Source organism: Sus scrofa, chromosome 3, assembly GCF_054392235.1.
Source record: "Sus scrofa isolate SSC_HxYL_T2T_F1_AM1 chromosome 3, Sscrofa_HxYL_maternal_Yorkshire_Landrace_v2.0, whole genome shotgun sequence".
Lineage (NCBI taxonomy): Eukaryota > Metazoa > Chordata > Mammalia > Artiodactyla > Suidae > Sus > Sus scrofa.
Genome location: NC_139385.1, coordinates 37,432,332 through 37,455,957, shown reverse-complemented (window position 1 = coordinate 37,455,957; position 23,626 = coordinate 37,432,332). Strand labels below are relative to the sequence as shown.

The 23,626-nt window shown below is 52.9% G+C and overlaps 1 protein-coding gene across 3 annotated transcripts in view; it reads left to right on the top strand.

Annotated features, from left to right (window-relative positions):
• Positions 1-23,626, top strand: part of SNX29 (sorting nexin 29) — a 548,246-nt gene that overhangs the window by 117,377 nt on the left and 407,243 nt on the right. For all 3 annotated transcript variants that reach the window (XR_014840773.1, XM_021088060.2, XM_021088055.2), the window contains 2 exons: positions 16,235-16,298; positions 18,773-18,901. Coding sequence is in view for 2 of the 3 variants with exons in the window: in XM_021088060.2 (XP_020943719.2) it covers positions 16,235-16,298; positions 18,773-18,901 (193 nt within the window). In the remaining variant the exon portion in view is untranslated. The remainder of the gene's footprint in view (positions 1-16,234; positions 16,299-18,772; positions 18,902-23,626) is intronic.

Genomic DNA, 23,626 nt, shown 5'->3' with positions numbered 1-23,626 from the left:
GTTCAGCAGCTCAGTGCAGCCAATGATTCAGGTTCTCTCTGCCCCAATCTCTGAGTTGTTGGTTTTCATCCTAATGTTTTTTGCCTCTTGTTTGCAAGATGGTTGCTGCTGTTCTGGTGACCATAGCCATTTTCGAGTGGGAGGAAGGGAGAAGGGGGTGCCCTGCTGTCGCCTCCTTGATTCAGGAAGAGAGCAGCCTTGCCCCTGGCCCACCCAGTGGACCTCTCATCTCCCTGAGCAGAACTGAGGTTCCCACGTGCAGGAGCTGTCAGGCAAAGCGCCAGGCCCGGCCTGGAGGGAAAATCAGAGGTGACAGGCTGGCTCCTGCTCACACAGAGCTGCCTCCGAGCAGGGAGGTTGTGACTAAACGGTGACACTGATCCTCTTGGCCTGAGGCCGCCCCAGGGAGAAGCATAGGCTTCCTCCAGTGGAGTTCAGGACGGCTGAGCTGCCGTGGGAACGAAGGTGTTACATTGGTGACTGTCAAAGCCCCCTGCTGGTCAGGTCCAGTGACATTCTTCCACCAGCGGGGTGGTCCTGAGCACCCACCTCTTCTGGGTCAGGGGTCCCCGTTACCCACCCTGAGGGCAGCGTGGCATGTGAGCCCCGTATCCTGCCTGGCGTTAGAGGTGGCTCTGCTCTTGAATTGTTGGCATCACAGGGTGTGTGCGTGGCATTGGCAGCAGGGCTGGGCAGTGCCGCCCGGGATGGCGTCAGGAGGGCCCAGGACCCTGTGGTTTCTTGGGCCCTTGTGTCCTGGGTGCGTCTTGGTTGTCTCTCCACCTTCCCGGGCCTCACCTGCTGGACTCTTAAGAGTCAGGAGCATGGTTCTGCCTCCGCTCGCTGCCGGCCACAACCAAGGAGGGACTGGAGGGGTGACGGCTGAACCAGATGGGAGCTCACCTTTCACTGATGAGCTCCTTGTGACCCTTCCTTCTGTGACCTGGGAGGTGCATGGTGGGTGCCATCATACCCGTTTCACAGGGGGGGGCCACCGAGTCAGAGGGCAAGTGACACACCCACGGCTGCACTGGAGGGAGGTGGCAGAGCCAGGACTGGAACCCAGGCATCTCGGTGACAGGGAGCTCACGTGCTGCAGAGCAGACATCAGAGCGTCAGGTGTGGAAGAGGGTGACTTGGTATGACTCAGACTGGCGTGAGGGCTGCCCATGCCCTCTCAGGAGCTGTGTGCTTGTAATTAATTGTAGATTATGTGTCTGGGTTTGTTTGAGAGTTGCCTGTGCATATGACAGCCCACAGCTTGAGGGCGGACAGAAGCCGTGCAGCTGATGTCCTAATTATTTGTGGGTGTTGTGCACGCACTCAGTCTTCCTGCTGTCCGCTAACCCTACCACCCGGCTGTGCAGGAGGCCGGTCTCAGCAGGTGTTGGTGTTTCTGCCCCCTGGGCAGACACGGGGCTTTGGACAGGCTGAGGTCACATTTCTGCTGGTTGCAGTTGGCAGTGCAGCCAAGGGCAGCTGTCCAACGGGTAGAGCAGATGTTGGGGGTGCCCGGTGCTCCCCGTTTGCTGGCAGCAGCCAGAAGCTCCGAAGGCTTATCTGAGCTAACGGATGCTCACGGCCTCTCAGAGCCGGGAGGGTCCCAGAGGGTCAGCTTGTCCAACCTCATCTTACAGACTGAACACCTGAGACCTAGAGTGGGTGTGACATGCCTGACGCACCTTGCCAGCTAGTAACTGGGCCGACCATGGATCTGGTGTCTTTGTCTGTTCCTTGTCACGTCACACATCTTTGCTTATCATGCCGTTTTCTCATCCTCTGCATCTCCCAGCTTGCTGGCCACCCCAGTGCCAGTGCCAGCTCTTGTAGATCCCAAGGTGCAGTATCTGAGGTACGATTCCGTCAAGGTCACAGCAGCCGGCTCGAACCAGGTTAAGTAAGAGCATGGGACCGCTCTCAGACCTCCAGCATCCGGCGGAAGGCCTCGGATGCTCTTGAGGGTTCTGTTGGTGGAGGAATGATGAGGAGACACCGGGAAAGCATGACGACCACCTCTGGCTGCGCTGACTCTGCCCAGAACCTGCTGAGGTTTGGTTCTTTAATGAAAATCTTGAGAATGTTGACTTTTGTGGTCAAATATCTGGCATAGAACCCTGGCTGCCTCTATTCTGAGACCCCACTGGAGTTGGGGGGACAGTAATGGTTTTGGGACCCACGGGTAGATGGCCCTTGTGCTGATCTCTGTGTCTCAGCTTCCTTGTTTATAAAGGGGTTTGATTCTAGCATATGCTTTGCGGGGCTGATTGGAGGGCTTAATAATGAGGCAATTTATGCACTGAGTTTCACCTGCTGTCTGGCATGTGGCATGTGCCCTGTTAGGTGCTGTCATTAGGAATTTAAGTCCTTGGATTTCCACCTGTAAAATGGGGCTGACACCACCAGGGCTGTGAAACAAGGAATCTGGTTCCTTTAAAACAGCCAAGCCCAGATGTATCCTTGAAGGGTGATAGTGGGTGAAAAATTGTGACCTGCAGAGGGGCAGCTAGACCCTGAGGCCCCGTCTCTTCTCTCATTGACTTTTCCCTTCTGGGTGCTCCCTGGTCACGCTAACACCCCACACCTCCTTGCGGGAGGTGCTGTGTTCCCTTTAACGCTCTTGTGGTGCCATGGACAGAGGCTGGGCTGCAAGAGTTAGTAGAGCTTGTCGGAAAGTTGGGGTACAGGTACCAGCCGCCTTTCTCCCAAGGAGGAAACACCTGCATACTTTCCCAGAGAAGCCACTGTGGCCGTTCAGGACCACGGACAGAGGCCTCCACAGCCGGCTGGCCGGCAGCCTATTGGTGGGGAGCAGCTAGGCCTCCAGCCACCCTGGCTTCCCAGCTGTGTGACCCAGAGCAGGTTGTTTCACTTCTCTGAGCCTTGGTTTGGGCATCTGAAAAATAAGACCAGTAGGTACCTTGGGGCTCTGTGGATGGCGCCTGGCCTACAGTAGGAGGTTTTGAATGTCAGTGGCTGCCCCTGCTGCCGTGCTGAGCCATCTTCAGCTCGGGGTCTCCTGCTGCCCTGTTTACCCACCTGGGCTGTACGCTGGGGTCAGGGAGGAGCTTCACACAAAGACCCTGAGGCCTGGGCCCCATCCCCATTCTGGATTAGCTGGTCTGTGGTGCCGGCTGAGGGGTGGTTTTTGGTGGTTTTTGTTGTGCGTTAGCTTCCTAGGTGGTTCCGACGTGCAGCCCAGCATGTCTGGAGACCCCTCCTCCTCCTGTCCACCATCACCGCTTGGTCCCCACGTGGCTGAGGCCACCTTCCCCCACCACGTGGGCGCCTGCTTATCCTCTCCAGGCCCTGCCGAGTCTAGACCCTGGAGAGTGACATCTGGGGCAGACAGACTTTGTTTTTCCCAGAGGCTCTTTTGGCGGAGACTTCATTCTCTGTCCACACCCAGCATCCAGCCCCCAGACCACGCTCCCGTACCCACGAGAGAACTGCCTTGGGAAGAAAGGGGCAGGGGGTTGTCTTGTCTCGTGATGAGGTGGGACGTGAACGTCGGGGACGCTGACGGATCCCGTCAGCCCCGAGAGACCGTCCTGTAGGGGGTCTACATCTGATTAATACATGCCTAGGCTGTGGGGCCAGCGCTTCAAACGAGTGGGAAGAGCAGCGCTACCACCACTGTTTTCCTCCTGGTTGGGAGCTCCGTTCCTTGGTAGGAATGGGCATCTCCTCCACACCCTGGGGGAAGAGGGTGGGTCCTTGGCTTACCAGGGCTTAGACATCTGTCTGGCCTCAGGAGCCGGCCAGTCAAACCGCAGGCAGGGGTGGGGCCCAGCGGGTAGGACATGCTCTGTCCAAAGAGATGAGTTTTGCACAGCACAGGTCATGTGTGTGCATGGGTGTGAGTGTTTCTCGCTTTTCAGGGCAGCACCTAAAAAGCATCCCAGGCTAGGGGTTGAATTGGAGCTGTAGCCACCAGCCTACACCACAGCCATAGCAACTTAGGATCTGAGCCGAGTCTGTGAGTCTGCAACCTACACCACAGCTCACGGCCAAGCCTGATCCTTCCCCCACTGAGGGAGGCCAGGGAGTGAGCCTGCGTCCTCATGGATGCTCATCAGCTTTGTGCCCCTGCTCCATGATGGGAGCTCCTTTTCTAGGCCTTTCTGAGTTGGGCAGGGCAGGAGTGCTCTAACCCTTTTTGGCCCCTGAGTTAATCACTTTGAGGTTCTTGGGGAGCTGCCCTGGAGGGGGTGTCCAGCCACTGTCCATTCTCTCCGTCTCCTGGAGGCCTCTGCCTCCCTCAGAGGCCCTTTCAGGCCTCTTCCAGCTCTACACACTTGGCATTCTCTCACGTGCAGCAGAAAGCTGACTTCCCCGAAGGCGCTGTGTCCGTGAGTGCTCCTTGTCTCCGCTGTTTGCAGGTTGATGGGTGGTTAGGCACTTCGGCGGGCGGGGGGGGGGCGCTCAAGGTGGGGGCTGGTAGCCACGATCTCGAGGGCCTGCCTGCTCAGAACCTTTGCTAACAGCATTTCAAGTCAGATTCACATGCAAACATGGATGCTGATTTCTCTGTGAGGGGCTGGAGCCCTGTCCCCATCCATCTGAGGCTTTATTGCATACACTGTCGTTACTTTTTGGTCCTGTCTGCATCCGCTTTGGGGCTACCTGCTGTAATATTTGTATTGCCAGTTACTTTAAACAAACACTGTGTGTGTGTGTGTGTGTGTGTGTGTGTGTGTGTGTGTGTGTATGTGTGTGTGAGGGAGAGAGCACACACACCAGCGAGCGAGCGAGAGAACCCTCAATTACACATGCAGAAAAGTCCCCAAAGACTTAGAACTTTATCACAATGTTGCAAGGTATGTTTCTTATCCCCAGTGATATTCTTCTGGTCCTCCTTCCATTTCCATGGATTCCTCAAATCTTGTCTCATTTGCAGATGATATAGAAACAGTAGTTTTAAAGCAGGGGGTGCTGGGCGGGAGGGGCAGAACTTGATCAGTTTCCTGATTGCCTCGGAGGACAGAGGACGTTTGGGAGGGTGGCTGGAGGCCGTACAGCGGGGACGGTGGGCGGGCTGCGTGGAGAGGAGGTGCTTCACCCTGGGTGGGTAGGTGGGCCTGGTGCTGCCTTGCAGGTCAGGGGCAGGCTGACGAGGAGCCTGACCAGGTTGGGTCCTTGCACTGCCTGCTCCTGGTTGTGTGGCACAGGGCAAGTCCCGTCCGCCCTCCGGGTCTCTGCTTCCACATTCGTGTCATGAGTGTAACAGGCTTCGCTTCTCAGGGATGTTGTGAGATCCAGTGAGATTGAGGTGCATTTGGCCTTGCTGGGCGGACAGAAAACAGTGCACAGCAGCCACCTGAACGCTGGGAACGTGTCTTGGGGCATTGTAACATTTTCATCCTAACAAATTGCGACGTAGCAACTCTGGGTGGGCAGTGGGCCTTTCAGGCGAGGCAGGAAAGAGGAACAGAACAGGAAACCAGAATGGGCCCCAGATCGATTTAAAAAGTTATGTTTTGGAGCTCAATATAGTCCATCCTTTCTTTCAGAGATAAAAGGAAAGGGAGTGGGAAGGCAGAAAAAGATATAAAAAGCAGTCCCCGTTTGGGAAGTGGCGTCGTAGGTGAAGTAAGTGTGCACAGAAGAGCCCTGTTTATTTCTGCGCGTGCGCCCTCTCGAGCCCTCTCTTTAAATATAACTGAGTCTGGGCCCGCAGGGAGTGTTTGTAAAGGCTCTTTGAGGTCTTTAGAGGAAGAGGCGGCGATAGAAAGCCAAAGAAGTATTACACAGATCTGTGTATATGCGAGAGCCTGCGCCCGCCCAGACGGCTACTGTCGTGTTTTCTCCCTTTAATCTTGGAAAGGGAGTGGAAGGCAAGTTGATCTCAAGATAATTGCCCTCCTGGAGGGCTTGCCGAGGCTCTGCCCACCCCAACGTCACTGTTTCAGGACTTTTTATAGCAGCCTTGACGCCCATACTCGATGTGTGAACAGAGCCGTGTCGCTTGGGGTGTGTCTGCGTTTCTGTTTGGGTCCTCGGCCGATGGAGGCTGGGCCCTGCTCTGCTGACGTGACTGTGTGGTCGGATTCATGTACCAGGGGGTTGGGGCCGGGGATGGTTTTGCAGGCTCACCTGGTTGGAGGTCATGGTTGTGAGATAGAAGAACTCGTCCCTTCCCTTCCCTGTGTATCCATTCCTGAGACACATATTGGAAAAAGTGCAATTTGAGCCTGACTCCCTGTCACTGGGGCAGGAAATTACAGCTGTGAACCAGTAGTTAGCTCCTCTGGTGAGGCCTGAACTTATGATTAAAGGCGCTTGACGTCTCTGCCTGGCCCATCCCAGGCTCAGTTCCTGGAGATGAGGGGCAGATGCTAGCGGTGGGTGTGCGTCAGTCATTCACTCGTTTATTAATCCACGTATACGCTTGGCCCTTGACTCGCTGTACAGGTCTCGTAGGCACCTGCTCTCCAGGGGCTCATAAGCTTGGGGTGGGGCTTGGGCGGTCACACCTGGCCAAGAGCCATCCCACCTTAACGGATAGAGCTTCCCTCGAGGTGAAAATATGCAGGTGTGGTGGGGCTTAGGGAAGAGAGGCCCCCTGAACCCTCCCTGGCCTGTTTGGCTGCAACACGGAACTGCTCTGGTTAGAACCCCAGGGTTGAGGAGGTTGGGGATGAGGGGGCTCACAGGGGCCTGGGTGCTGGGTGGCCACTCCTATGTGCCTGCCCCACTCCCAGGACTGCTCGGTCTCTGCAGCTTGTCTCAGGGAGGCGTCCTGGCCATCTTAGCAAGAGACCGCACTGGCCAGTGGCCAGTTTACTACATCGGTAGGGACTCTTTTCAGAGTCTGGGCGCCCCCGTGCTTTTGCCCCGTTGTCAGGGCGCAGTGCTCTGTGGCTCATGTGCAACAATTCAGATGTCAGCCGCTCGGCCAAACTCGGCCAGCCATACCGGGTGACAGAAGGGGCCCAGCAGACTGTCCTCGGCTCAGCTTGCGACAGAGGGATCTTGGTGGACCAACTTAGAACTTTGCTCTTGGGCCAGACACATTGCTCCCATTCTTCATCCCGAGTCACAGGCTGTTTAGGCCCATCCTAAACTTCTGGGAGCCTCTGTCAGTGGAGTCAGCCTGCTGCCCTAGGTCTCACCAGCCACACTGGAAACTGGAGGCCTGCTGGGCCTTCTAGGATTGCCTGTGCCAAGACTCAGAGGCTCAAGAGAGGAGAGTGGGTTTGATGTGGGGAGACAGTGCATGGATGGGCCAAGTGTGAGCCAGCCGAGGCCTGCTCTGCACATGGGCTGGAGCTCCGGGTGTCTGCGGGGTGGAGGCAGTGGTCCAGTCCTGGGTGTGGATGCTGCTGCCTCTGGGGAACTAGTGAGCACAGGGAGGAAGCCCAGCAGGGACAGCCTGAGGGGCCAGAGCACAGTGTCGGAGGCAGCAGCTGTTAAAGCCAGGCCCATGGTCCCTGATCCAGCAAAACTTATGCCAAGCCCTGCCCTGTGCTGTGAGGTCGGAGTGTTAATTCCGTACTTCCAGCTGAGGGGCGAGGAGGTTGTCACTGGCCTGGGGGCCTAGAGCTGAGAGGTCTGGGGTCTGGGATTTGATTAGAAAACCTGTGTTCTTTCTTTCTTCTTTTTTTTTTGTCTTTTGTCTTTTGAGGGCCACACCTGCGGCATATGCAGCTTCCCAGGCTAGGGGTCTAATCGGAGCTGTAGCTGCTGCCCTACACCACAGCCACAGCAACTCGGGATCCGAGCCACGCCTGCAACCACAGCTCATGGCAACGCCGGATCCTTAACCCACTGAGTGAGGCCAGGGATCCAACCCGTGTCCTCATGGATACTAGTCGGATTTGTTAACCAGTGAGCCACGACGGGAATGCCAACCTGTGTTCTTTCTACTCTGCCTGTAAACTGCCTGGAAGAGCTTAGTTTCCACCATGGACCAGTTTTTCAATTTTTTTTGTTAGATTGGCCCTCCATGTGCAAAAGTTTTTTTTTTTTTTTTTAAGTAAAGCTATCATTCTGTAAAGGACTTGTTGTTTGCTTTCATGTTAAGGTGGGCCTCCGCTGCTGCAAGACGGCACAAACGTTCGTGCCCGTGTTTATATGGTTTTCATTGCTGCATCTCACATATTTAAAGTGTTCTGTCTGAAATTTATTTCGACACGTAGCAGCAGCAGAGATTTAAGTCTTGTTTCTTGCTCCCTAGACGGTCCCTTGCCCTGGCAACATTTATGGACAAACCCATCCTTTCCGAAGTGACTCGAAATGCTCTTTATCCCAGATCGATTTCCTGCGCTAACGTTCTCCTGTCTTCTTGGCCAGATCTGCCGTTCAGTTTTCTGAATTGGAGCTGACCTCTCCATGGGTCATTCTTTGCCTTTCCGCCTCAGGAGAGGGAGACCCTGACTCAGCCGGGCCCTGCAGAGGCCGCTGAGCAGAAAGGCTGCGCTGCTGTCTCTCGAGATGTGTGCTATGGCGGGCAGTAAAGAGAGAAATCACAGTGAGGGAGATTAAACACATAACGGGATGCGTGGCGCTGGGGAGAGGAGAGAAGATGACGAGTTAGAGGGAGCGCCTTTGCGGTGCGTGTCACTGGAGCTCAGAGAAGCAGAATGTTTATGTGAAGTATGGAAATCAGCCCCAACATGACTCACCCGAGGATAGTCCCCGTAGCAAATGCGTTTCAAGTTAAGGCCTGTCGAAAGAGCACTTTTTTTTTTTTTTTTTTTTTTTTTTTGCGGTGGCAGCAGAGCGGGGTGGGTGGGTGGGTGGGGGTGATACCAGCTCTCAGGCCTTTTTTTTTTTTTTTGCCATTTCTTGGGCCGCTCCTGGGGCATATGGAGGTTCCCAGGCTAGGGGTCGAATTGGATCTGTAGACACTAGACTACGCCAGAGCTACAGCAACGCAGGATCCGAGCTGCGTCTGCAATCTACACCACAGCTCACGGCAACGCCAGATCCTTAACCCACTGAGCAAGGCCAGGGATCGAACCTGCAACCTCATGGTTCCTAGTCAGATTTGTTAACCACTGCGTCACGATGGGAACTCCTCTCAGGCCGTTTTTCTCTTCAGCGTTAGCCATGAATGTTCTGTGGATGGCGACATGGGGACGGTAGAGGGGACAATCTGACAGTGATGGATTTTTTTTTTTCTGAGACTGGACTGGCAGCATCAGAGTCTTGCTTTACCTGTCTTTGTATCTTTGTGTCCTCCGTCCTTTTGATGTTGCTGCAGATGCAGGCCGTGGTCCAGGAGGCCGGAGATGCCCAGCGTGTGGGACGGGTGAGGCCGGGGTGTAACAGGATGGTGGTGCGGATCACCAGTGATGGCCACCGCCCTCCCCCCACTTCTGCGGCCTCTGTGCCGTGTGATTGGGGTCCCTTTAAGGTGGACTTGCGGCCAAGATGTCCCATTACAGCGACTCATGGCTGTTTTCTGCAAAGAGCATTTGTGTGTTTCCTGGGCTCTCCTGGGAAACGCTTGCCCCTCCAGGTTTTCTTCTCCCTGGGGACTCCCCACCTTTCAGCTCCAAAAGTCTGGGTGGCAGTGTTTGGGATCCCCGCCTGCTGTGCCTACAAGCCCAGAATCCTGACACTTTGACCATCTCCTCCAGCTGACACCTCACGGTCTGGGTCTGATCTCCGACGTGCTGCGCTGGTGATGAACCTGTGCTGAGCTGGTTTGACAGTTCATAAAATTTTATTATCTAATCTGCTGTTCTAAGGCATAGACCACTTTAAAAAATACTCCTTTTTATTTCCCAAGGTTGCGGTACATAGGAGCTCGGTAAATCCTGTAAAAGTGTGCCCAGTGGACCCTGCCTGTGCCTGGGTGGTCACTGCTGCCTTGTCCCCATGTGTCCATCCCAGCCACTGAGGGAGGGGAAAGGCACTGCTTGTGGTGATGAGTAGCATTTGTTGAATACCTTCAATGTGCTGGGCACTGAATCCTTCCAAGGCTTCTGTGAGATAGCGACTGTTAAGGTACCATTTATTGGAGTTCCCGTCGTGGCGCAGTGGTTAACGAATCCGACTAGGAACCATGAGGTTGCGGGTTCGGTCCCTGCCGCTGCTCAGTGGGTTAACGATCCGGCGTTGCCGTGAGCTGTGGTGTAGGTTGCAGACGCGGCTCGGATCCCGCGTTGCTGTGGCTCTGGCGTAGGCCAGTGGCTACAGCTCCGATTCAACCCCTAGCCTGGGAACCTCCATATGCCATGGGAGCGGCCCAAGAAATAGCAACAACAACAAAAGAAAGACAAAAGACAAAAAAAAAAAAAAAAAAAAAAAAGATACCATTTATTGTTGAGGTATATTTGGTTCAGAGAGGGTGGGTAACTTGCCCAAGGTTCCCCAGCTGTAGAGGCAGGATTTGAACCCAGCTCCTGACTCTCGAGATCATGCTCTGAAATCTGGCATCTTGAACCACGTCCCTATGTGGGCTGCAGTGCAGGCACCGCCTGGGGAATTCGGTTTTCTCTTTCAGCATCCAGCAGGAAGTGTGTCCTTAGTCCATGTTGTGCTTTGTGAGGGGACACCTGCTTGAAGTTATCAGGCAGTATGTGGCTGAGCTGGGCTTGAACTCAGATCTCCACAGCCCTGGGGCCTGTTGGTAGCAACCTTCTGTGGGTCCTGCTCCTGCCATTGGGACAGAAACTACCAGAAGCCCCTCCTGACCTTCTTGCCGCTGTAGGTACCCGTGAAGCACTTTATTTCTCTCTAGCTCTTGGACCTGCCTGGACAGTTTGCACACTCTTCAGTCTTAGGGTTCGGAAGGTGGCTTGGGGCCCTGCAGACAGCTCGGTCTGTCCCAGGGTGGATTCCTGCTCTGTGTTTTTGAGCGTCCTCAGCGGGTGGTTGTGAGGACTGAAATGAGGCTTGTCAGGTGTGATGTGCTACTAGACACAGGAGTGCCCCCCCCATGTGACAGCTGTTAGCTTTGCTCTCTCCGTGTTGGTCGTGTTGCACTTACACAGGAGCCGTCCCTCTGCATCACGTATTTCCCATAAACCTTGACTAAGTGCCTGGCGTGTGGGAGCTCTGGGGACCCCAGATGTGCTGTACAGCTTGCTGAGGGGTAGGGGAATCGCGGAGGGCTTCCCAGAGGAGCTGCCTTTTCATTGGGGCCTGAATAGATGGGTTTCATCAGGTTGGGATGGGGAGTGCTTGAACATGTGAGTACATCTGTGAAACAATCTACTGGAATATTACTCAGCCTTAACAAGGAAGAAATTCCTGCCACATGTGACAACATGGATGACCCCCGAAGGCATTAAGCTAAGTAAAATAACCTGGACCCAGAAGGACAAAGCCCACACGATTGCTCTTAAGTGAGGAATTTGAGTCCAACTGAGATGCATAGAGCAGAAGGGTGGTTGCCAGGGGCTGGGCCAGGAAGAAGTGAGGCGTTGCTCTTCACCAGCTCTGAAGCTTCAGGGAAGCCAGCAAAAGCTTTAGGCCACTGTGCCCGTGTGCGGCCCTCGACATCTGTGAACAGTGGAGATGGCCTGTGAGGTGTTTTTACTGCAATGAGAATGCCTCGTTGGGCTTGCGCTTATTCAAGGAGAGGCGTCCACCTCTGTGGGGAAGGACAGCACAGCGCAGTGTCACGGCCTGGGAGAGGCTCAGCAAGGCTGGATGCGTGGCTGGGTCCGAGGCTGCTCAGGCAGATGCGCGTCTCCGCAGCTGAGGCCAGACGAAGGCGTTGGCGACGCCGTTGGGGACACTAGCATCCCAGCACAAGGATCGTGTGTGTGGGTGGTGCGCGGCTTCCCCGGGCCAGGCTCCGCCCAGTGGGAGCTGAGGGCCCCGGGGCTTGCCCCTGTCCTGCGGGGTGCAGACCCCCGGCCCGGCGCCTCTGCAGTGGGCGTGCCCGTTCTGGGCGCATGCGCTGTGCGGTGCTCTCAGCCAGCTCCCAGCTAGTGCACGCAGCTCGTTAGTGTAAGTCGGGCCCCAGCATGATGTGCGGCTGCAGAACAGAAGGCTGGCGTGACCCTTTTGAGTATGAGGAGGTTTCATCGGGTCTTAGTGGGGAGGGAGGATGAGCAAGCAGAGCACAGAGGGTTTTTAGGGCGGTGAACCTCTTCTGTCTGATACCGTAATGGTGCATACGTGTCCTCATGCTGTTTTCCAAAGTCATGGCACACGCAGCACCAAGAGTGAACGCTGAGGTAACTGTGCTCACGTGATGGCCATGCGTCAGCATCAGCGTCACTTGTAGCAGACATGACGCTTTGCTGGGGGATATTGACAGTGGGGGAGGCTATGCCTGTGTGTGTGTGGGGGGGGTATGCTGGAAAAATCTGTACCTTCCTTCTGACGTTGCTGGGAACCTAAAATTGCTTTAAAAGATAGGGTTTTTTTTGTTTGTTTTAAGGGAGATAGCACTTTTTCTAGCCTCACGTTGGAATAATGACTATCCAGTCCTTTGCTCTGTGAGAAGTTTGTACCAGTTGCGAACTGCACCCCGAGCAGTGCCTTGAGAAAATGAGATATCAGACAGGCCTTGGAGTGAAGGAGCAATCTCCCGAGTCTGCGCCTGCAGTACACAGCTGCTCTGGGTTTCTAAGAGGAGCCAAAGAGACATTACCCTGCTTGTCTTCAGTTATACACTAAATCTTGATTCTCCCTTCCCCCAATCCCCATGGCTCTGGCATCTTGGGAATAAATCACTGGCTTGTTTTTTTTTTTTTTTTTTTTTTACAGGTTTATCAGAGTTTTTAGTTTAAAAAAGTGTTAAATCTTGGCATTCCCATCCCATTTCTGCACAGCAGAAATGAATCTGACTAGGAACCACAAGATTTTGGATTTGATTCCCTGGCCTCACTCAGTGGGTGAAGGATCTGGCGTTGCTGTGGCTGTGGTGTAGGCTGGCTGCTGTAGCTCTGATTTGACCCCTGGCCTGGGAACCTCCCTATGCTGCCAGTGCAGCCCTAAAAAGCAAAAAAAAAAAAAAAAAAAAAAAAAAAAGAGTTAAATTTAGTACTACATTGAGTTCTTCTAGATTGTTCCTACACCCCTTTTGCAGTTTGTAAGAGGGAGTGCCTTTTCATAGCATCGTCTTATCAAATCTCTCCTCAGAACCTTATAGCACCCCAGGGAGGTGAGAAAGTGGGTGCTCTTCTCACTCCTTGTGTCTGAGACCCTGGTTCGAGGCTGAGAACCAGGGCCTTAGGTACCTGGCCATGTTGGATGCAAAGTCAGACAGACCCATTGTAGGCATGTGTGATTGTCCTCCATTAAGAAATCCTCTGGAGTTCCCCTTGCGGCTCAGTGGTAATGAACCCAAATACTGCCTATGAGTTTGTGGGTTCAATCCCTGACCTCGCTGAGTGGGTTAAGGATCTGGCATAACTGTGAGCTGGGGGGTACGTCTGAGCAGACGCGACTCAGATTCCATGTTGCTGTGGCTGTGGCTTAGGCCAGCAGCAATAGCTCTGATTCAACCCCTAACCTGGGAACTTCCATATGCTGCGTGTCCAGCCCAAAAAGAAAAAAGAAAAAGAAATGCTCTGCTGAGAGAGCCTGCAGTGGCAAAATGGGATTGGCAGCATTTTGGGAGTACTGGGATGCATGTTGAGTCCCTGGTCTGGCACAGTGGGTTAGGGATCTGGCATTGCTGCACCTGCAGCTTAGGTCAAGACTGTGACTTGGATCTGATCCCTGGCCCTGAAACTCCATTTGCTGTGGAGTGGCCAAAAAAAAAAAAAAAAAAAAAAAAAAAAATCCTCTGTTGGAGTTCCCTAGTGGCCTAGTGGTTAAGGACCTGGCATTGTCACTGCTGTGGCTTGAATCTTTGCTGCAGCTCAGATTTGATTGCTGGCCCAGGAACTTCGCCTGCCATGGGATCGGCCAAAAAAAAAAAAAAAAAAAAAAAATTCCCCTGTGAGGTACACTTCCCTCCAGCTGGGAGCCTGGCTGTCTCCACGGGAAGGTGCCCTGTAGCCAGTAGACAGGCGCTCAGGGAATGGTTACTGACAACGAGGGTGTGAGCTCCCAGCCTTCCCGCGGGGCTGCGGGGCAGCAGCGTGGCCTCTTTCCTGTCTCTCCAGGCTGTCTAACTCTGCCTCGGGCCTTGCCCTCCTTCCCTCTTTTCTTCTTGGTCCTGCTCTCTCCTTGCTCTTTCTGTTTTTCTGTAGTATCTTTTCTGGAAATACCTTTCCTTCCCACTGTTTCCATTATGAAAATGTTTGAACCTTGCGACAAGCAGAAGGCATTGCGTGTGCCTGGAGCCGAGCCCCTTGGGTTCCGGTTTGTGGCCTTGTTACCTGGACCAGGATATGCGGCGCCCTCGGTTCTGGATACGCACATGCATTCCACGTGCCTGCCCCCCAGCCTGGCGAAGGCCGGGTTTCCGTCTTGGCTCTGATGGGTCAACGTGTGTGCTTGCTCAGCTTATTTAATTGCCTCTTAGATTGGTTCTTCCAGCCCGATGTTGCTGTCAGGCGTCGATGAATGAGTAGCCCTGCTGTACCCCACGAAGGGCACCCTGCCCATCCCTGGCTTCCTCCTGCACATCCGGTCATCCTGGCTGTTCCGTGCTGGCATGTTTGACCGTCTGCCCTCCTGAGGGGAGGTCTGCCCACTGCAGGCAGAGACTTTGGTCCCCTCAGTGCCAAGAGCGGTGCTCTGTGCTCAGACCTCGCAGGTGCTCCGTGAGTTCACGTGGACACAAGGAATTTGGACTCTTCCTTGGTGACTCGTTGGTGACAGCAGGAGAGGGACACGTCACTGGCACCTTAGAAGGCCTGGGCTCTCGCTGTGTGACCCAGTGTCACAAGTGCCACGGGGAAGCCACGGCCTAGACCTTGTCACGTCCTTGTGATGCCGATGTGGCTGCTCTGGGTTAAAGAAGGCAGGCGAGGGTCTGTTCCTGGTCTCATCTCATCTGAGCAGAAGGGCTTCTAGTGTTTGCTCTGGGCTAGGGAGGAGGGCCCCTCGTTCCCTTTCCTCCCCTGAGACCCGGGCCAAGGGCTTCTGTCTCCTCTGATGCAGCCAGAGGACAGCAGGGTCCCGGGAGCCATGTCTTGCCTCAGGGTCTTTGGTGGCCTCTTTATGCCTGGGCATCCTGAATATGAGGGGACCGAGGGACCCGCCTGTTTATCTCTGTCATCTTCCTCCCCCCATTTCCTCCTCCTTTCCAATTTATTTGTGCCCCAAAAGTGTGGGGTGGGGTTTCTTAGGTGTATGTACGGGGTTGAACGAGGTAGCGCCAGCCCTGTCTGGGCTTTGAACAGAGCTTGGCAAGTAGAAGGATTTGGATTTTAGCTACAAGGAAGAAACCAGCAAATTATGCCTCTTTCCCGCAGCTCAGATCTGATCCCTGGCCTGGCAGCTCCATATGCCATGGGACAGCTGAAAAGAAAAAAAAATAGAGCAAGACAGGTCACAGTAGATTAGCACTGGGTGGAAATACAGGTTGGAGACGGGAGGGAGGATTAGGGCCCATCATGGTGACCACAAGCCCATGTGTGCCCACTGAATGTGCAGTTTGGGCCATGAGCTTCCCTGCAGCCGGTCCCAAGAGGGGAAAAAAAAAAAGTTCACAGTGTCCATTAGAAAAAAAATAAAACAAGTCCGTCTCTCCAGGAGAAATTCGTAAGTTCCTGGTCTTGAGGTTGACGTTTGAATGTAAACAGTGGGTAAACAGGGACAGGTGTTACGTTTGATGTAGTTGGGAACTTGGGGGCTTCTTTAATTGATTTTCTGTTGGTGGAGGCTTTCCTGCGTGGAAGACAACAGGGGAGTAGCTCCTAGAAGGAATCCTGGACTGCGTGGTGGAGAGCCCCCCCCCCTCCCCTCCCCAGAGTCTGGGAGTCAGTGCAGCGAAACCACATCTCAGGAAACTCGAGCATCTCTGCGTCCTCGTGGAGTTGCTTGTCCTGTGATCAGCCGTCTGTTTTGCGGCTGATAAACAGCTGTGACTGGGACCACACGTCGCTGTTCAAAACAGATGCTGTCCTGTAGCAGGGCCTTGGAAGAGCACTTAGACATCGCAAGCCTGGTTCTGCTGGAGCAGCTGAGATTATTCACTCAGGAAACGCCTCCGCATTGAGTCTCATCCTGCCCTGCCCTTGGGTTTTATGTGGCTAATAAGAGAGATTGACTGAGCCCACTGGATTGCTTAGACTGTATAGGAATTATTTTTGAAAGGGAAAAGGGAACTTGTCTAGACAAGTCGCTCTAAATAGCACATAATGCAGACCTTGAGGGGCGGTGTGGCGGGCGGGATCTGCCGGTTAATTTGGACTCTGCTTTCTCCCTCTAGGTGAGCTGCGACAAGCCATTGTGGCCATGATGAACAGGAAAGATGAGCTGGAGGAAGAGAACAGGTATTGAGCTCTTCGGGCTGGAGGAACAGTTCTGCTCCGTGGCCAGGCTGCTCCTGGGGCACAGAGAATATCGCCATGTGAAGGACGCTTGGCTTTAATGGCAGAATTGTGACCAGTGGTGTCTTATTTTTTGGTCTTGGATGCACCACTTTAGCATAGAGACTCTACCCTGAGCTTTAGCAAGGCATGAGAACCTTATGATCATGGTACGGTCTTAGAACAAGCCGAGAATTTGTAAGGCAGTCTCTTTTATTTTTTAATTCTTTTTTATTTTTAATTTTTACAATTATTTTTTATTTATTTATTTTTCTCTTTACAGCCGCACCTGCAGCTCAGCGAAGTTCCCAGGCTAGGGGCTGAATCGGAGCCGCATCTGCTGCAGCTCGTGGCGATGCCGGATCCTTAACCCACTGAGTGAGGCCAGGGATGGATTGAACCTGTGTCCTCAGAGACACTGTGTTGTGTTCTTAACCGCCTGAGCCACAACAGGAACTCCTATTTTTTAATTTTTTTTTTTTTAAACAGCCTTTGAGCTTTAATCCACACATCCCATATTTCATCTATTTAAAGTATTTGATGGCTTTTGGTACATTCACAGGTGGGTGCAGCCGTCACCATAGTCGATTTTAGACCATTTTCACCACCAGCCGTCCCCGTCCGACCCCCCGAAGTGCTGGGTAACCTTTAATCGAGGGTCTGTCCGCCGCGTTCCAAGTGCTAGAATACTTAAACCTTCGTCAAATCAGCAAGGGCACGGTGGTATTCGCATTCTTTGGCTTCCCCAAAAGCCCAGCCGCAGACACTGAGGGGCCCAAGGGTTTCATTCACTTTGATTCCCTGTGGAAGCCCGTGCTGGACACCAGGCGCTCATCAGCCCTGTTGCTCCTGTCTGTCTGGTGTCAGGCCTTGTCTTGGCTGCAGGGAGCTCAGCCTCGGGCTTTACTGGCACTTGTCCATTGAGCAGTGCTGAGCAGGGCTAGGCTGCCCCCTGGGGGCGGGGTGTATGTGTGGGGTTGTGTGTGTGTGTGTGTACACGCACATGTTGCCCTCTTATTCCTTTACTCAGAGCAGGAATCGTGTCCTGGGATGTGTGTGTGTGTATGTACACACATGCGTGTGTGTGCACGTGGCTCTCTTCTTCCTTCCTCGCGTAGGAATTGTGTCCCAGGTAACGCAGTCATGGGTCTCCTCTCACAGCCTTGTCTGGGGCCTGCTTGACAAGCCTCTCCCACCTCCTTTATGAAACAGAGATGAGTACACAAGCATGCCGTGGAAAACAAAAGAGGTTTTTAAGAAAGGAGTCTTCAGACAGTGCAATTTCCCAGCTAAAATAAACTTCCAGCAGGGGGCGGTAGACGTGGAGGATGCTTTCTTCCTCGCTCCCGCTGGGGCCCTTCTCCTGGGAAAAGCTATAGGTTTTGTCTTCCTTTGCGAGGAACAGTGGTCACTTCTGGTAATTTCTTCTCCTCAGAGAAAGAAAAATAATCACACCGTGTTTGTGTTGGGTGGTTCCAGGCCCCAAGAGGGGGCATTTCCACAGAACTTTGAGGGAACCTAGGCCTGGCGGGGTTCAGGGAGCAGGGGGGTGGGAGGCACAGGCCCTTGGGCTTGTATTCTGATGTCACGTGGTATTGAGGATGCAGCCGCACCAAAGCTCGCACATGTTTTCTGGAAATAGCCGTTTGGGGCCCAGCGAGGTGGGTGGTCAGAAGAACCCTGCTTGGCTCCTTTCTAGGTGTTAACGTGTGTTTATTTTTGGAAGAGCTGCTGTCTTCTCTGCTATTTAAGACCAAGGCTGGCAGATAGGCAGGTGTGTGTGTTTGGGAGAGTTAACACAGTCCAGATATCATGCCCGTTCTAGGCGAGGTCGAATCACGTAGCTCCAGAAAACACTGTATCTGCCCGCTGAAGCTGGAGGGGCAGTGGAGCAGGGCTACAGGGTGCTTGCGAAGGAGACCTCCTTCTCCTTGGCGAAGGAGGAGTGAGATGGAGTGCTCGGCTGTGCTCCGGCAAGAGGTCAGCCCCTGGAAGAGGAGCCTGCTCTCTGTCCGGTAAACGGAGCCCGCCTTCTGTTTCCATGGCTCAGGTTGTTCCTTGGCCTGTCCTGGTGTCGCTTCCTTGGTGAAATCTCATGCACTGTGGCTGTGACAGAGTGCCTCGGTTTTGCATGGGGCATCTTGAAGGAGGCTCGCCCTGAGTTTGCTCGACTTCTTCCCCCGCCCCGATTCAAGCTGCCCTCAGGGCTGCAGAGCTCCAAGTGGATGGTTCCCCAGGGGTCATGCTAATTATGGATCGGAGGCTCTGGAGCAGGTCCGGTGTCTCCGCACATCAGTTTGTAGGAGAGCCACTTGAACTGGGATTTATGCAGAGCCTGGTGGAAAACGGATGAGTTAGGAGTTGACTTAGGTAAATACTTGTGTTCTGGGTGGCTCTGGGTTGACAGCGTCTGAACAGATGGAGTCCCCTCTTCCCAGGTCCCTGCGGAACCTGCTTGACGGTGAGATGGAGCACTCGGCTGCGCTCCGGCAAGAGGTCGACACCTTCAAGAGGAGGGTGGCCGAGCAGGAGGAACGGCACATCACGAAGGTGCAGGCGTTGACAAGGTAGGGGGCGCAGAGCCACCGGGCTGGGCGGGGGAGGTTTTGGTAAAATCCAAGCACACCTTCCAGCAGCACTTTGGTTTTTTGGCTGTCCCCACGGCATGTGCAGGTTCCTGGGCCAGGGATGGAACCTGTGGCACCACAGCTATAGCAATGCTGGATCCTTAATCCACTGCACCACAGGGGAACTTCCCATCAGCACTTTTTAATGAAAAAACTGACAGCAACCCATGGAAATAAAATTTATGCATCTGAAATGTAACTTATTTTAGTAAATATTGAATAAATAATGAATAGTATGTATGCACATGGCTCAAAATACAAAAAGGTCCAAATGGTTGGATTCTGTGGTCTACAGACAATATCGGATGCATTCAGGGTGGTGTGGCCATAGGCTAGATTCTGGGGTCCCCAGCCGTGTGGCTCGCCCCTGGAGTGGGCAGGGTTGCTGATCCAGAGATGCTCCATGTACTCATGCAGGCTTGTACATTTGGATGCATGAATGTTTTTCTTCTTTTCATCTCCGTCTTTCCTCCTTTTCTTCCTTGATGCAAAAGGTACCGTATTCTGCACACCATTCCCTTTGCAGCGCAGAGGCTGTTGTCTGCCGGTGGAGATGGGGCTGCCATCTTTTAACACCTCCCAATCCCTCATTGTCTGACTGCCCCAGAACGTAGCCTTTGAATCCTTCTCGTCATGGCACATCAAATAACCTTTGTATCTGTCATTTTCTTCTCATCAGACTCTCTTTGCTGGAAAAATCCCAGGAGTAGAACTGCTGGGTCAAAGCACAGTGCTTTTCTGAGTTGGGTAGTGGTCGTCAACCTGTCTTCTGTGGAGGCTGGGCCCCAGGGCACATCCGACTTTGGGGTCTTGGATAAAATCACAGGTGAAAACACAGGCAGAGTTCTTTTCATTTGCATTCCCCTAGTTCAGAGTGTGGTTGAACTTTTTTTTTTTTTTTTTTTTTTTTTTTGTATTTTTGCCTTTTCTAGGGCCGTTCTCACGGCATATGGAGATTTCCAGGCTAGGGGTCTAATTGGAGCTGTAGCTGCTGGCCTATACCACAGCCACAGCAACGTGGGATCCTAGCCGCGTCTGCAACCTACACCACAGCTCACGTCAATGCCGGATCCTTAACCCACTGAGCAAGGCCAGGGATTGAACCCGAAACCTCATGGTTTCTAGTCGGATTTGTTAAACACTGTGCTGTGATGGGAACTCCGAACCTCTTTTTTTTTTTTTTTTTTTTTTTTTTTTTATAAAGAATGGACACAGACCTGATGCTTCTGCAGAACTGCTCGCTTATTGTTTGAATCAACCAAGCTTATATACAATTTTTTTATTTCCTATGGCATACGTCATGCATCATACATCTGGTGATTTTTTTTTTTTTTTTTTTTTGTCTTTTTGCCATTTCTTGGGCCGCTCCTGCGGCATATGGAGGTTCCCAGGCTAGGGGTCCAATCGGGGCTGTAGCCGCCAGCCTATGCCAGAGCCACAGCAACGTGGGATCTGAGCCGGGTCTGCAACCTACACCACAGCTCACGGCAACACCAGATCGTTAACCCACTGAGCAACAGCAGGGATCGAACCCGCAACCTCATGGTTCCCAGTCGGATTCGTTAACCACTGCGCCATGACGGGAACTCCCGAACCTCTTTTTATTTGAGCCATCTTCTTTCCTTTTCTGTGACTTTGTTTATGTCTCATTAAAGAGAACTGTAAAGCAACCCCCCCAAGCCCCACCTCCCTTAAAAACATGCGTTTTTGCTTTAAAAAAAATTTTTTTTTAAGGGCGTACTTGTGGCATATGGAAGTTCCCAGGCTAGGGGCTGGATCGGAGCTTCACCTGCTGGCCTGTGCCACAGCCACAGCAATGCGGGATCCCAGCCGCATCTGTGACCTGCACTGTAGCTTGTGGCAACACCAGATCCTTAACCCACTGAGCAAGGCCAGGGATCGAACCCACATCCTCAACGGACACTACGTCAGGTTCTTAACCCACTGAGCCACAACCGGGGCTCCAAAACATGCATTTTTACTGAATTTGTTCACATGCAGATATCTTTTTGTGTACTAAAAGTCCACAGCTTGTCGTTTCTTAGGCTGCCCGCTTCCACCACTGAAGCTTCATGTTGCCCATTTTTGTACGCCTGGATATGATGGCATTTCATTGAGTTAAGGCACCATATTTAACCATTTCTGAGTGCTGGATGTTTGTGTGTCATTCCAGTGTTTTCCCCCTTTTAGGTAAGATGAGCCGTTTATCAGATTGTTCTTTAAAACCGCTTTAGGAGAAGACCAGGAGATAACGTGTCCTGCGGCCGTGCAGGGAGCCGGGGTTATGTAAGCCGACAGCAGCAGCGCCTCGCGTCCGCGTGCCGTTAGCTGGTGTGAGTGGGACCGACGCGACTGTTATGTACGTGTGACTGAAAGTTGGCACCGTGATCCCACATTGAATTTTAATTTGAGCTTCTCTCCTTTGTTCATGTTTCAAAGTGACATCTCAGGAGCATCGGAGACAGTTAAGTGACTCTGATGAATAAGCCCCAGGTGCCTAATTTGGCATTGTCTCAGCTGGGCCACCCTTTCCCTGGCCGTGCAAGGGCTCTGTGGTGTCCTTGTGTTGTATGTTCTCAATAAAGACTGAAGTCTGTGGCGACTCGGGTTCTGAGTCATTGAGGACAGACAGACTCCTGTTCCCTGTCATTTTTTCTTGTGTTAGAAGTCCGCTCAGCCTTGAGTCCCTGCTCCTTGGCTTGCACATTGTGTGTTTGGAGTAAACGGCTTTACTTCTGCAAGCCTGCGTTTCCTCGTTGCTGAGACAGAGAGGCTGGTCTCATTCGCCTGCAGGGACCCGGTGAGGGGATGCGTGTGCCGGCATGTAAGGTGCCGGGCAGCAGCCATTGCAAGTGTATTTTATGGTAAATGTATTTTAGTGTATGATCTAACTGGGGGGAAATTTCATTTAGCCCCTGAATGGAAGAGAAGAAAGGAATTTCTTAACTGAGCCACTTTATCATCTGAAGCCTCCCCGTTTTAACAGTGGGGAGCTGAGAGTTGAAGGTGCCTGAAAGTTGGCAGTTTGCAGGTAGAAGGAGCATGTATCAAACAGGCAAATACTCCAGAAGGAGAAGTCAAGACAAAAGCAAACAGCAGTGGTACGTGGAAGTGATTCAGAGTTCCACTGCTGACGTATTCCGGCCGGACTTGACCTCTGTCAACCGTCGCGGCTTTTGCCTGGCTTCTAGCCCCAGAAGGAGCAGCTGTCAGTGTTGTCAGATGGTGACCCTGTGTGGCCAGTTGTTGCTGGTGGCCGGGGGCTGTCCCTGATGGGACACAGGCAGGGTACGGCTGCAAAGGGTTACAGGCTGCAGGCAAAGCCCACATGCCTGCTCCAGGGCGGCCCTGCTCCAGGTCCCTGTGTTTCCAGGTGGCAGGTTTCATAATGCAGGTGGTTCAGCCTAGTGATTGGCGGCCCAGATTCTGGCATTGGACCCGGGGGTCTGATCACGGCTCTGTAGCTTATTAGCTCTGCGACCTCGAGCAAGTCACTTCATTTCTCTGCCTCTGTTTCCTTGGCTGTCAAATAGGATGTGAGAGTGCTCTGCTTCCCAGAGGGGTTGAATAATAAAATGAGAGACCATGTATTGGCTCAATGCATGTGCTTCATAAAAGCTCAGAAATGTTAACTCTCACCATCATTTTTCTCTAATATAATAATTACATTACTAAGAAACCTTGCCTAATCACAAGTTATGTTTTTATGGCAGTGATGCAGAAAGAATTAAGAACTAGGCTTGTTCAGCCTCTAGAATGTGAGTTTTTTTTTTTTTTTTTTTTTTTTGCTGTGAATATTCTAATGCTAAGAATTGTGTTTGGGGCTATGTGTGTCTTCTTGGCCCTGCACGCAGCGTTAGAAAGCTGAAACATCCCTGAGCAAACTCGGTGTTTTATTCGTTACACGTTCATTTTGCTCAAAATTAACAGCTTTTCATGCTCTTGGAGCTCAACAAAGAGCAAGGTCTGTAACCAGCCCAGTGCCTTGGCGCCACGCAGCTGCTCCTTCCTGGTTGCAGGCATTGCAATCAGAGGTTCAGGGTCGCTAAGTCTCATTTTCCTGAATAATTGATTGCCTTATTTCCTGTGGAATTAAGAAAACTCAAGCAATGAGACAGGTGTTAGCAGAAAGAAAACACAGTTTACGTGAGCAAAAGTCCCCTTTGGGGGAAGCCAAGGGACAAGGTTGTGGGATTACTGCCAGATGCTTTCTGTTTCTGCTCCTTGTATCGGTCACCTCTGGCTGTGTAACAAAGTTTCTCTAAACTTGAAAGCTTAACCCAGTGAAGGCTGATGATCCCCCAGTTTCTGTGCATGAGGAATGTGAGAAGGGTGCAGTTTCCCCTCAGATTGTGGTCAAGCCATTGGGCCAGGGCTGCGGTCATCAGAAGGCTTGGCTGGGGCTGAGGGGTCCACCTTCAGGCTCGCTCAAGTGGCTGTTGGCAGGAGGCCTCAGTTCCCTGCCATGTGGGCCTCTCCGTAGGGCTGCCCATGACCTAGCAGCTGGCTTCTCGGAGTGAGTAACCCGAGAGCAAGGGAAGATGCTCCCCATGGAAGCCACTGTGTCTTTTGTCACCTAACCTCAGAAATGACATGTGATCACATTTGCCTTATTCTGTTGTCACAGAGCTCGGCCCTGGTCCAGCATGGGGGTGGGGGGTCCAC